Raw genomic sequence first — 11800 nt, forward strand, 5'->3', positions numbered from 1 at the left:
CCGACCTCCTGTATACTCAGCGAGGTAGTTAACATCTCCCAGCCACCGCGTCGCCCCATCCAAGCAACGCGTTCACTCGAATCAATTCCACACTGTGATGGTGCTGTTTGTTGCAGGCCGCAATAATGAGTCTAGTTTGTCAGAACCAAAGTGCAACATCGCCCCCTACTGCGACACTACCGCAGCCCTGTAACCCGTCCGTGAAACAGCAGCAGCAGCGGCGGCGGCGGCGGCGGCTTCCTTCGCGATGATCGTCATGAGCCATGCAAAATGACAGCGCCAATACCAAATGTACTTATACGCTTGATTGGTTGAATGGTTGATTCGATCATTGATTGGTTGCTAGGTTTATTGCTTAATTGGTTGCTAGATTGTTTGATTTCTAACTTGGTCTATTTTGATTGGCTAATTGTTTGATTGGAATATGCATTGGTTGATTAATTTATTTGGTTATGTATTGCTTTGTTGATTGATTTATTTATTGGTAGGATGATCGGTCGGTAGGCTGGTTGATTGCTAAATTGGCTGAGGTGACGCGTGAAAGGAATGTTTCTCTTGTGTCGGTGAGTTAATTTGGGAGGGGCGTGCACATTCACAGCAGGTGGCTCGCTCCAGGCGTTGGCACCTATTGTGTAGATACATATTTAAAGCGGGATCGTGAGAGGCAGCCTAGGAAGGGGGCCATCTGTTCAGTAGCGCACGCTAAGCGTGTGCAGCAGCAACAACACCACAACAACACCACAACAAACACCACCACCAACAACAACACCACCACCACAACAACACCACAACAACACAACAACAACAACACCACAACAACACCACCACCACCAACACCACCACCACCACAACAGCCCGGCCGAGTCTGTTGAGGGCTTCAGCCCCGAGCTGGGAGAAGCGTGGTGGAAGAGACGGGCCAATGGAGCCGGGAAGTGAGACGAGGGGACATCTGCTCAGCCCGATCACGTTGAGCTTCAAACTGCTGCTGCGTCGACTGTGGTGCCCCTGCTGCTGTGTGGTGCACACATGCCGCTAGTGCTGCTGCTGCTGCCCTAGCAGGGGGCTACGAGTGTGCGGGGGGGGGGGGGTGCTGGACACTCGGCGAGCGTGGAGAAGTTGGCCACGAGTATACAGCGAGCGAAGGAGGAGGGGGGGGGGTGTCTGATGGAAGGTGGACCATGAGCTAGCCACTCACTGCTTGTCACATCTTGTGTGCGACCCTGACCAGACCATGACGGACCCAAGTCTCTGGGTGCTCGTTTTCCACTGCCTGGGCAAAGGGTGTGTGTGTGTCATGGTGTAAGGCAAGGCATGGTGTTTCTTTGGAGGATGTGGCAGTGACCACTAAACTACCCCACATCCCTTCGCCTGGATGAACAGATAATAAATTGCTCAAACCCTTCGTACTGCCTGGTTTGGTTTTTTTTTGTGATCGCCCGCGAAGTGCAGTCTGACACCCTGGGCTCTAGCTCACCCTGGTGGACTCTGTTAGTTAGTGACGCCAATATTGGTGACCCACCGTTAAGTTTGCTTGGTTGAATGGCAGATAGAGTGGTTGATTGAAGTATTGATTGATTTGGTTATTTATTGCTTTATTGATTGGTCGATTGATGTGATGGTTGCCAATCACTGTCGGGGCCAAGGAGAGCGGGCACGCAGTTAAGAGAGGCACAAACACAAAGGCCCCCCGTATAGCCTGCGACACAGTTGTGGACAAGTGTTAGCGAGCGCCTATCAATGCCAGTAAGACGCGAGTGGGTGGGTGGCTGGGACCAGGGCCACGCCTGGCCGCCTTCGTCTCCTAAGTGGCGATGTAGACACACCGCGCCAGGGACTCCTTTAATGCGGAGTCAACCGAGGGGTAGCCCAGGACACGAGCAGCCGCCGTTCGCCGCGAGGTGGCGGTGATTTCACTACAGCTCAAGTGGCCCCAGACGTGGTGCAGTTTTTGAGGCCCACGTGGTTTTGGGTTGACTTGCTAAAACGACTGGCAGACGCACGACCTGGACAAGTGCTGTTAGCGAACACCTATTAAAGTTTACGGTGCACGAGAGTGGGTGACCAGCAGCCACATTTGTCTCCAATATTTAAGGCCGAGTCGACCTAGGGGAGGCCAAGGAACTGTTCAGATATTTCGCCACTGACCTTGGCCGTGAGCCGGAACTGACCTCTGGTCTCCGCCGGGTTCGTAGCGCAGTGCGCTGATTACTGCAATACCGCTCCCCACACACATGTACTCGTGTACAAAGACAAAGACCCCCCGTGTAGCATAAACATACTCTAAGGGCAAGTGCTGTTAGCGAACACCTATAAAGTCCGGCACGGCACACGAGGGGGTGGGTGGCCAAGACCACGCCCGACCGCCTTTGTCTCTATAGTGGCGATACAGTATTTACACACCGCACCAGGCACTCATTTGAGACTGAGTCGACCTAGGGGAGGCCCAGGACCGGTTTAGATATTTGTCATCGGTGTTGGGAATTGAACCCGGGTTGCCAGGCTCCCCCTAACGCACACACACGAATGTACACACACACGCATGTACACACACACACACCCCCCTAAGTCGACTCAGCCTTACATGCGTATCTAAATGATCAGCTCGGGAGGAACGAAGGCGATCGGGCGAGGTTCTGACCACACCGACCCTTTCTGTCGTACCTAATAGGTGCTTGCTAACAGCACTTGCCTGGCCAGCTATACGGGGATCTTTGTCTTCGTGTGGAGGTTCGGGAAAGAGATCCCTGGCGGAGCGCGCGCGCCCCCTGGTGACGCCCATCGATGTGAACTGTCCCTGCAGCTGGTCACTGCCCTGCCCCCTCCTGCTCCCTCCTGCTCCCTCCTGCCCCCTCCTGCTCCCTCCTGCTCCCTCTCCCTCCTGCTCTACTGTCCTCCTGCTCCCACCACCACCATCACCATGACTACCATCACTACCATTACTACCATTACCATCACTACCATCACCATCACTACCATCACCACCACTGCAACCACCATGGTCACGACTACCAACATCAACCATTACCACCATAGTTATCATCACCATCACCACTACCACCACAACCACCATCGCCGTCACTGCCATCAACTACACCAAAGACAAAGCTCTGTATCAGGCAAGTGGTGTTCGCGAGCACCTATTAAGACCGCAACACCAGGCCGCCTACGTCTCCGACGTTTAAGGCTGAGTCGACCTAGGGGAGGTCCAAGACCGGTTCAGACATGACTACTATATTATTCTGGTTTACCCACAACTCTTCTTCGTCAGGAGGGTCCTACCAAGTTTTGAGCAGTAGAGAGGGTGAGGGGTGGGGGCGATGATTGCCATATGCGGTTTTCCAATCGAGTACAGTACTCTCATTTTGCGCAGTGTTAATCAGCGCGGCCGCTGGATGCCAACCGCGAACCTCTGTCACGTGCGGGAAGTCGCCTCGCCGCGTTCGAAGCGCAATGCGCTAACCGTTGCGCCACCGCTCCACTTCCCCCCCCCCACCACCCACGGCCCCCCACCCCCCACAGCCCTCCTCCCCTTCCCCCCCATCGCTGTTTCCTGCCGGGAACCGTGGAACGGCAACTGCGCAACTCTTTGAGTGAATACGACACGAGCAGGGGACTCACTCACTCACTCACTGGCTCACACACTCACGAGTCGTGACTGGCTCACACACTCACACACCGACTGATCCTGGCTCACACACTGGCTCACACACTGGCTCACACACACTCACACACCGGCTGATACTGACTCACACACACTCACACACCGACTGATACTGGCTCACACTCTGACTCACACACTCACTCACGAGTCGTGACTGGCTCACACTCTGACACTGACTCACACTCTGACTCACTACTGCCGGGACTGGCTCACACACTGGCTCACACTCGGACTCACACCGACTGATACTGGCTCACACACACTGGCTCACACCGGCCGATACTGACTCACACTCTGGCTCACACACTGGCTCACTCGTCGTGACCGGCTCACTGGAGGGGCGCCCGGCTCACACCGACTGTGTCGCGCGCCAATCGCAGGTAACGGGAAATGAACGGCCGGGTTCCTGAGCCTCACGCACAACACCACAGGCAAAGATGCCCCGTACAGCCTTCGCAGAATATAGGGGCAAGTGCTGTTAGCGAGTAGCACCTACGAAGGCCGGAACGACACACGAGGGAGTGTGCGTGGCCAGCAACCACGCTCGACCGCCTTTGTCTCCCCAGCGGCGATGTTTACTACACCGCACCAGGTACTCATTTGAGACCGAGTCAACCTAGGGGAGGCCCAGGACCGGTTCAGATAATCGTCACCGGTGGTTGTCGGTGGCCGCGACCGGGAGTCGAACTCGGGTCGCCGGGTTCGTAGCGCAGCGTAGCGCTCACCGCGACCCTAGTACCACTCTAACTCGCTAACACACCCTACACGGGGTGTTAGCGAGCACCTATTAAGGCCGACACGGCGCACGAAGTGGCTGGTTTTTTTACACACCGCACGTAGGCACCCGTTTAAGGCTGAGTCGACCTAGGACCGGTCCGGAGTGTTACTCGGTCGACACTGATATGTTGGCCGCGAGCGGGAATCGAGTCCCAGGCTCGCCGGGTTGGTGGCGCAGCGCGCTAACCACTGCGCCACCGCTCCCCACACACACAGGTCAGTGGCCGTACTGGTATCATCATCATCGTCGCCGTTACTTTCGCCACCATGGCCATCGTACTGTACTTGTGTCAGGTTCCTGAACTCACTTTCCTCACGCGGGGTGGAGGCGTCCCGTGAAGAATCCCCTCGGCTACCCCCCCCCCCCCGGACTCCACAGTCATCGCCTCGAGTGGCCAACCCGCCCTGATTGACTTTGGGACCAAACTGCCGCTCGGACGCATCGGTGCCTGCCGACTGCCGAGCGCGTTGTCTGTCACGACGGCCCACGATGGCCGATGGCTGATTCGGGAAGACTCAGACACTGCGCATTCATCAAGATCACAAAGCGCGTACATCGCGAAGTCTGAAGAAGGGACATTGCCCGAAACGTCGCCTATTATATACCGTTATGTTTAAGGCCACACACAGGGTTGTTGTTGACGAGTGTGCTGAGTTGTTTGTGCTCACGCAGCACTATTAAAGCAGCTGTAGCAGCATCATCGTCAGCAGCATCTGTGTGGTTGATGATGATGATTATCGGGGTTGTTATTCAATCATCGGTAAACCGGTAACCGTTTTCCGAATCGATTACCGGTTCAGAAAGTTGACGGTCGATCAGTCTCCCGATGGAATCGTTTGTGGAATGGTTTTGAGTGATGGAGGAGGCGGAGGAGGCAGTTTGAGTGGATGGGGAGGAGGCAGTTTGAGTGGATGGGGAGGAGGAGGCAGTTTGAGTGGATGGGGAGGAGGCAGTTTGAGTGGATGGGGAGGAGGAGGCAGTTTGAGTGGAGGAGGAAGCAGTTTGAATGGATGAGGAGGAGGAGGCAGTTTGAGTGGAGGAGGAAGCAGTTTGAATGGATGAGGAGGAGGAGGCAGTTTGAGTGGATGGGGAGGAGGAGGCAGTTTGAGTGGATGGGGAGGAGGCAGTTTGAGTGGATGGGGAGGAGGAGGCAGTTTGAGTGGATGAGGAGGAGGCAGTTTGAGTGGATGGGGAGGAGGCAGTTTGAGTGGAGGAGGAGAAGGAGGCAGTTTGAGTGGAGGAGGAAGCAGTTTGAATGGATGAGGAGGAGGAGGCAGTTTGAGTGGATGAGGAGGAGGCAGTTTGAGTGGATGGGGAGGAGGCAGTTTGAGTGGATGAGGAGGAGGCAGTTTGAGTGGATGGGGAGGAGGCAGTTTTAGTGGAGGAGGAGGCAGTTTGAATGGATGAGGAGGAGGCAGTTTGAGTGGATGAGGAGGAGGCAGTTTGAGTGGATGGGGAGGAGGAGGCAGTTTTCTGGCTTCGGTCGATGCGGCTCCGCCACTGCGCCCCAGGCGTCACGCGGGAAATCTCAGATCTGAGATTTCCCGCGTGATATTTTTGACTCGCAGAGCCCCACGGAGAGTCACGGAGGAGGAGGGAGGAGCGGTGTGACAACGAGGAACGAGGAGGAGCGGTGGGATAACGAGGTGTGATAACGAGGTGTGATGACGAGGTGTGATGACGAGGAGTGTGCGCACAGCTCCCCCCTACGCTCTGGCAGGGGAGCGAGCGAGCCCCGTAACCGGCGTGATTCCCGACCTGATGCAACAACTCCGTCAGTGTTGAGAGTGGTTGTGTGTGTGTACGTGTGTGTAGGCGTGTGTGTGTGTACGCGTGTGTGTGTGTAGGCGTGTGTGTGTGTACGCGTGTGTGTGTACGTGTGTGTAGGCGTGTGTGTGTAGGCGTGTGTACGTGTGTGTGTGTACGTGTGTGTGTGTACTTTTGTGTGTGTACGTGTGTGTAGGCGTGTGTGTACGTGTGTGTGTACGTGTGTGTACGTGTGTGTGTGTGGGGGAGCGGTGGTGTCGCGGTTAGCGCGCTGCATTACAAACCTGGGGACCCCGGTTCGATTCCTGCTTACGCCAACACCGTTAACGATGATCTGAACCGGTCCTGGGCCTACCCTAGGTCGGCTCAGCCTCAAATGATTATCTGGTGTAGTGTGTAAACATCGCCACTGGGGAGACAAATGCGGCCGGGCGTGGTGCTGACCCCCCACCCCATTTTGTACCGTTCAGGCCTTCATAGGTGCTCGCTAACAGCACTTGCCCCGACAGCCTTTTGCAGGCTATATGTGTGTGATTGTCTTTATTCAATATGTCGCTTATTGTACGTGTGTATGCGTGTGTATCCGTGTGTATGTGGAATGGTGTGCTACTAAGAGGTGGGGATCTTACCATCAGCCCAACCACAACAATGCACCTGACTGGGTATTTTATATTATCATTACCACAAGCTCAACCCCCCACGAGTGACGGGGCAAGTTGTGGAGTGATTGGAGGAGTTCCTGACATGGGCAGCGTGCTCATGAGCGGCTCCGCGTGGCAGCGGAGATCTCAGTCCGAACCAGTCGAGTGACATCTTCCCATGGGCTGCGGGAACGCTGCGTGGAATGTCCACATCCTGTCGCTCCGTACAAATCTCCGGAGTTGTTCCGCAACAGTTGTGCCCTCTCTTCTCTTCTCTTGCAAAAAACTGCTGTGTGGGCTTAAAACAATCAGGCTGGCCTCTGCCTGTCACCCATCCTGGGTTTAAACAGACTGGATTGTGTGAGGAGCTCACAGATCCTTGAAACATCTGGACACATTCCCAAGTGCACAATATTATTATCAGTGAGAGCCTACAGCAGGCAAGGCCGTGTTGGCTGGGCCATGTAGCCCCCATGCCCAGTCACCGCATGCCAAAGCAGCTTCTGTTTGACCGGAAGAGGGGGCTAAACGGGCGCGGCACGGGCTGGAGACGAGATGGGTTGATGTGGCACAGAAGGATGTGTAGCTGAGTGGATTGCTGAGATGGGCCTCTGTGGAGGAGGCTCGTGAAGGACGCTACTGGGCAGTTGGAGGCAGTCACCCTCCAGCAACAGCGGAGGGCGGAGGAGCAACGCTCACAACAACGATCTGAGCTGCGGGTGGATAAAGCACAGCAAGTTAGCGCAGTGGGGAGTACAGGTGGCGGTGCACCTGCCAGTGATCTCAGCGAGTAAACCCATATCACCTGGGTCTGTCCCGTGACCTGCCAGCGAGCCTTACACGCTGCACGTGGTCCTCAAAGTGCACCTAGCCTGGCACAAGCGCTGTGGTGATGTCAGTGGCACGCAGTGGCGAATGCCAGCGGCTGTTGTGTCGAAGAGTGTCTTTCTGTCCACTGCTCTCTCTTCTTTAGCCACTGCCGATTTGCCGAGTGCTCTCCGCACGTGTCGCCTGTGGTGGTGGTGGAGTTGTTGTGTCAAGCTCGTGGGGGTTTCCGTTGCGCACTGTTATTCTGTCCGGGCGGGATGTCTCGTCGTGATCAAAGTTGCCAGCAGTCGAGCTGCATGAGGCCCACGGTGTCGGATCGTGGAGTGCACGCGCAGCTCCCAGAGGCAGACTTTGCGGCAGTGAGCGGCGTCGTCCACGACCCCGTACTGACGAGTCGAGCGATGCGTCCATCATCGCGGTCGAGGATGGATTTCTTGAGAACCGCAGCTCTCGTTTGTTGTCCTTCCCCCGCACCTCCGTTGAGCGGGGTTGGCTACGTACGGTGCGAACGAAGGCCTACGCACCAAACCCGGCCCCTATCACTGCCTACCACGTGTCATTCGGCCTAAATTTGCGCACATTTTTAATTGATGGTGACCCAAGACGGAAAGCAGCCCCCTGCCTCGCGAGCTCGTGAAGCTGTTGGGGGGAAAAGCACAGGGGCAGAGTGCGTTTCAAAAACATAAAACATATCTCTGGCTTCTTGGTTCTTTCGGTAAAGTCACGTAGAAGGGAAATAATAAAATAATAAAAAATATTCTTATGTTTTGAACCAAGAAGATGAATCCCTGCAGTCACGAAAGCTTTAAATCGAAAAATATATCTGGCTGTGCGCCTGATGATGCTAGCTGTAATTACTGGTGAAACGTTGTAATGCTGTACTAGTAACGAATTGGCCACGTTCTTCTGTTTACTTAACAAACCTTACTAATCGGTTGGCGGTCGGTTTAACGACATTTATATTTACGCGATTTAACCCGAACAAAAACTCTTATGGAAATGTATATTTATACACGTTTGCGTCTGTGTGCAGGAAATGTGTGCAGGCATTATAGTTTCACATATCTCGCTCTCTCTCTCGCCTGTGAAGGAAGTCGTCAATCTCACAATCTGTACTTTCACAGATGCTTTTATTGCTGCGCGAGTGTGTGTGAGAGAGGCCGAGTGTGCGTGTGCGTGCAGTGATAACGTAGCGGTCAGTGCACTGCACGATGAACCTCGCGACCCGGGTTTGATTCACGCTCACGGCCAACATCGGGGGCAAGTGTTTGAATCGGTTCCTGGGTCTCGTCTACGTCGACTAAGTGTTAAATGAGTCTGGTGTCTGCTGTGGTGTTTACATGTCGAGACTGGGCTAACAAAGGCGGCCGGGCGTGGTGCTGGCCACCCACCCCCTCGTGTGCCGTTCCGGCCTTTATAGGTCTTCGCGAACAGCACTTGCCCCAAGAGTCTGTGAAGGCTATACGGGGGATCTGTGTGTGTGTGTGCGTTAGTGTGTGATTATGACGGTGGCCGTGAATATTGTCTCGGTGGCCGTGTGTCTGTGTGTGACTATGACCGTGTCTATGTCTCTGTGTGATTGTGGCCGTGTGGCTGCGTGTGTGTGACTGTGTGTGTGTGTTAGTGTGTGAATATGACTATGGCCGTGTGTGTCTATGTGACCATGTGACCGTGTGTCTGTGTGACTGTGTGTGTCTGTGTGTCTCTATCGCTGCGTGTCCGCGTGCAGTGACGAGAGGAAGCCTCCGCCCCTGGGCGTGAGGAAACGGGAAGCGCAGCACCCACGCCCCTGCTTCCTCTCCCCACCACGCTCCTGCACCCCCCCACGCACCCCCCCCCCACGCACCTGCCCCCCACGCACCCCCCACGCACCCCCCCCCCACGCACCTGCCCCCCACGCACCTGCTTCCTCCCCCCAACACGCTCCTGCACCCCCCCTCACATGCTCCCCACGCCCTTTGCTTCCTGCCCCCCACACTCATCACCCTCCTGCCCGGCACGGCCCCTCGCACTACCCGCTACTGGAGACTCTCGCCCGCTCTCTCTTCTTCTTCTTCTACCACTGCGGCTCTGGGCACTGGCTCGTGGCTCTGCTGGTAACCGAGCAGCTGGTGCCGGTGGCTATTCTCCCGCTGGCTCTCCCGCCGGTGCTCCTGGCGCCGCTGCTGCTGCTGCTGCTTGCTGCGCTCCGTCTGCTAAGAGCGCGACCCCCAAGTGCCCGCAGCGGACAGATGCTGGCGGTGCTGCTGGTGCTGAATTCTCCCTGGCCCTCCTGCCAGTGCCTCTGCTGGTCACTGCTGTAGTGCCTGCAGCCTCTCCTCCCTCCTCACCCCCCCCCCCCCCCAGCAACTCCACCTTCGCCATGGGTGAGCGTCTGCCGTGTGCGCTGCTGGAGGCGTGCGTGGTGCTGGGCGCCAGCGGTCGGCGCCTGCGTGAGCACGCCGGGCAGGTGAGGGCACCTCACCGGAGGGCGACGGAGCATTCCTTTAATCCTATCGGGGGTGCAGGCGGTTCGCTGGGGCCCAGCCACCGGGTTACAAAGAGGAGGGAGGGGTGGGCGGGGAGGCCGCTATTTAATTTATTTCATTCCAATGCCCCATGACAGCCACACCGCTGCGCCACGGGTGCTGGTGGTGGCAGAGAGAACTATTGTATATGTTGGAGCGGTGCACATTTTAGTGGTGGTTGCGGTTGTTGCTGTTGTTGTACGGGGCTCTCGGAAATGTTTATTCATTTCCTAAAGAAGCTCCGAGCACGTGGAAGCGAAACGTCGGACACCGTGCCCAACAGCAGCAGCAGCAGCAGCACGTGGTACAACCGTGAAAGCGTACAGTCGAGCTGGATTTCGATTCGACTCCCAGAGTGTGGGAAGAGATGGGGTGGTGGGGAGGGTATCCCCCCACCCTCCCAGTCAATCCCCGTGTACCTGCCACTGAACCCCTATGCCCCCCCCACCCCCACAGGACCACCAGGACGAGCTGACCCCACTCATCCTCGACGTGCTGACCCCTCCGTGTCCGGGGGAGCTGCGCGATGGTGCCGCACCCACCACCGCCTCCTCCTCCACCGCCTCCACCTCGTCGTCGTCGTCGTCGTCGAGCGGCGAGGAGGTCCCGGGGCTCCAGGGGAGCGTGGAGCTGGGCTTGAGCTCCACGCTGGACCACGCGGACGGGAGCTGGGAGCTGGAGCTTGACGGCCTCCCACAGCTGTGCTTTCCCGGTGAGGGGCGCCAGGTCACCGACGCAATCTCACCGGCTCTCGTCTCGTCTCGTCGCGGCAACGCTTCGGGACTTCCTTCGCGGTTGGGGCGCCGCGGCGGCTCAGAGATGTTAACTACCTCGCCTGGTGTGCAGCAGGTCGTGGGTTCGATCCCGACCCTGACGATGCCGGTTGTATATTTGGCGTTTGCGCGTCTCTCTCGCTCTCCGTGGTCGTGTGGATTATTGTCCGCGTCATCCGGTTTTTCCCTCCACATTCACAATCGCAATGTGATTTCGAGTATTCGGCTGCTATGAATTCCCACGTGATGATAAGCCACTTCGTTGAGCTATCAACTTGTGGCCAGGTCGCTTGTGAAAAAGAGCTACGTAGCTCAGTGGGCCTTACCCGGTAAAATTAAAATAGTTGAGTAAGCGCACACCATGCCACGGACCCGGTGACCCGAGATTGATCTCCGGTCACGGTGGTGGTGGCGACGCTGCTGCTGATGCACGCGGGGCTACCCGTGATCCAGCGGTGTGCGGAGGCAGCAGTGAGAGGGTTGGTGGATCACCGCACAGATGGGCTGTCAAACTCCCTTCCTACCCATGGGTGGGCGTCAAGGAGGAGCTGTAACCGTGGTTTTCCAGAAAGCAGAACAGCAAAATGGTGGGACTCTACCTGTTCCATCTGTATGGCATCGAGTGTTTCCCCCTCGCACGCATCTGTTATCTCCAGTTGCCGATAACGCCACAATATCTGGCGGACCGCAGAGCGTGGGCAATTGTTGGTGATGGCTCGCCACGTTACACGGGGAGGGAGGGTTGACAGGAGCTGCATGGCACAGCCGATATATGAGCGCGATGAAAGGCGGACGGACGGGCGTGGACCTAACCACACCCGCCCCCCTTCCACGCTGTGCCACGC

At 56.6% G+C, this 11800-nt stretch overlaps 1 protein-coding gene across 3 annotated transcripts; it reads left to right on the plus strand.

Moving 5' to 3' along the window:
* Positions 1 to 3539: 3539 nt before the first annotated feature.
* Positions 3540 to 11421, plus strand: LOC144931361 (uncharacterized). Of its 3 annotated transcripts, XM_078855166.1 has the most exons (3): positions 3540 to 4041; positions 10022 to 10124; positions 10639 to 11421. In XM_078855166.1, exons 2-3 carry the CDS (start codon positions 10038 to 10040, stop codon positions 11188 to 11190), a joined length of 639 nt encoding a protein of 212 aa, XP_078711292.1. In that variant the 5' UTR covers positions 3540 to 4041; positions 10022 to 10037; the 3' UTR covers positions 11191 to 11421. The 3 variants fall into 3 exon arrangements, 1 of the variants encoding a protein (XP_078711292.1); XR_013636563.1 differs by lacking the exons at positions 10022 to 10124; positions 10639 to 11421 and adding an exon at positions 9405 to 10013; XR_013636564.1 differs by lacking the exons at positions 3540 to 4041; positions 10022 to 10124; positions 10639 to 11421 and adding exons at positions 5991 to 6085; positions 9405 to 10013.
* The last annotated feature ends 379 nt before the right edge of the window (positions 11422 to 11800 follow it).

This window comes from Lampetra fluviatilis, chromosome 4 (assembly GCF_964198595.1).
Source record: "Lampetra fluviatilis chromosome 4, kcLamFluv1.1, whole genome shotgun sequence".
NCBI classification, from domain to species: domain Eukaryota; kingdom Metazoa; phylum Chordata; class Hyperoartia; order Petromyzontiformes; family Petromyzontidae; genus Lampetra; species Lampetra fluviatilis.

What these genes read in the sequence shown, in the direction of transcription:
- LOC144931361 (XM_078855166.1), top strand. Translation starts at nt 10,038, where the DNA reads ATGGGTGAGCGTCTGCCGTGTGCGCTGCTGGAGGCGTGCGTGGTGCTG. An exon ending in TGCGTGAGCACGCCGGGCAG is followed by an intron (nt 10,125 to 10,638) that starts GTGAGGGCACCT and finishes CCACCCCCACAG; the next exon opens with GACCACCAGGACGAGCTGAC.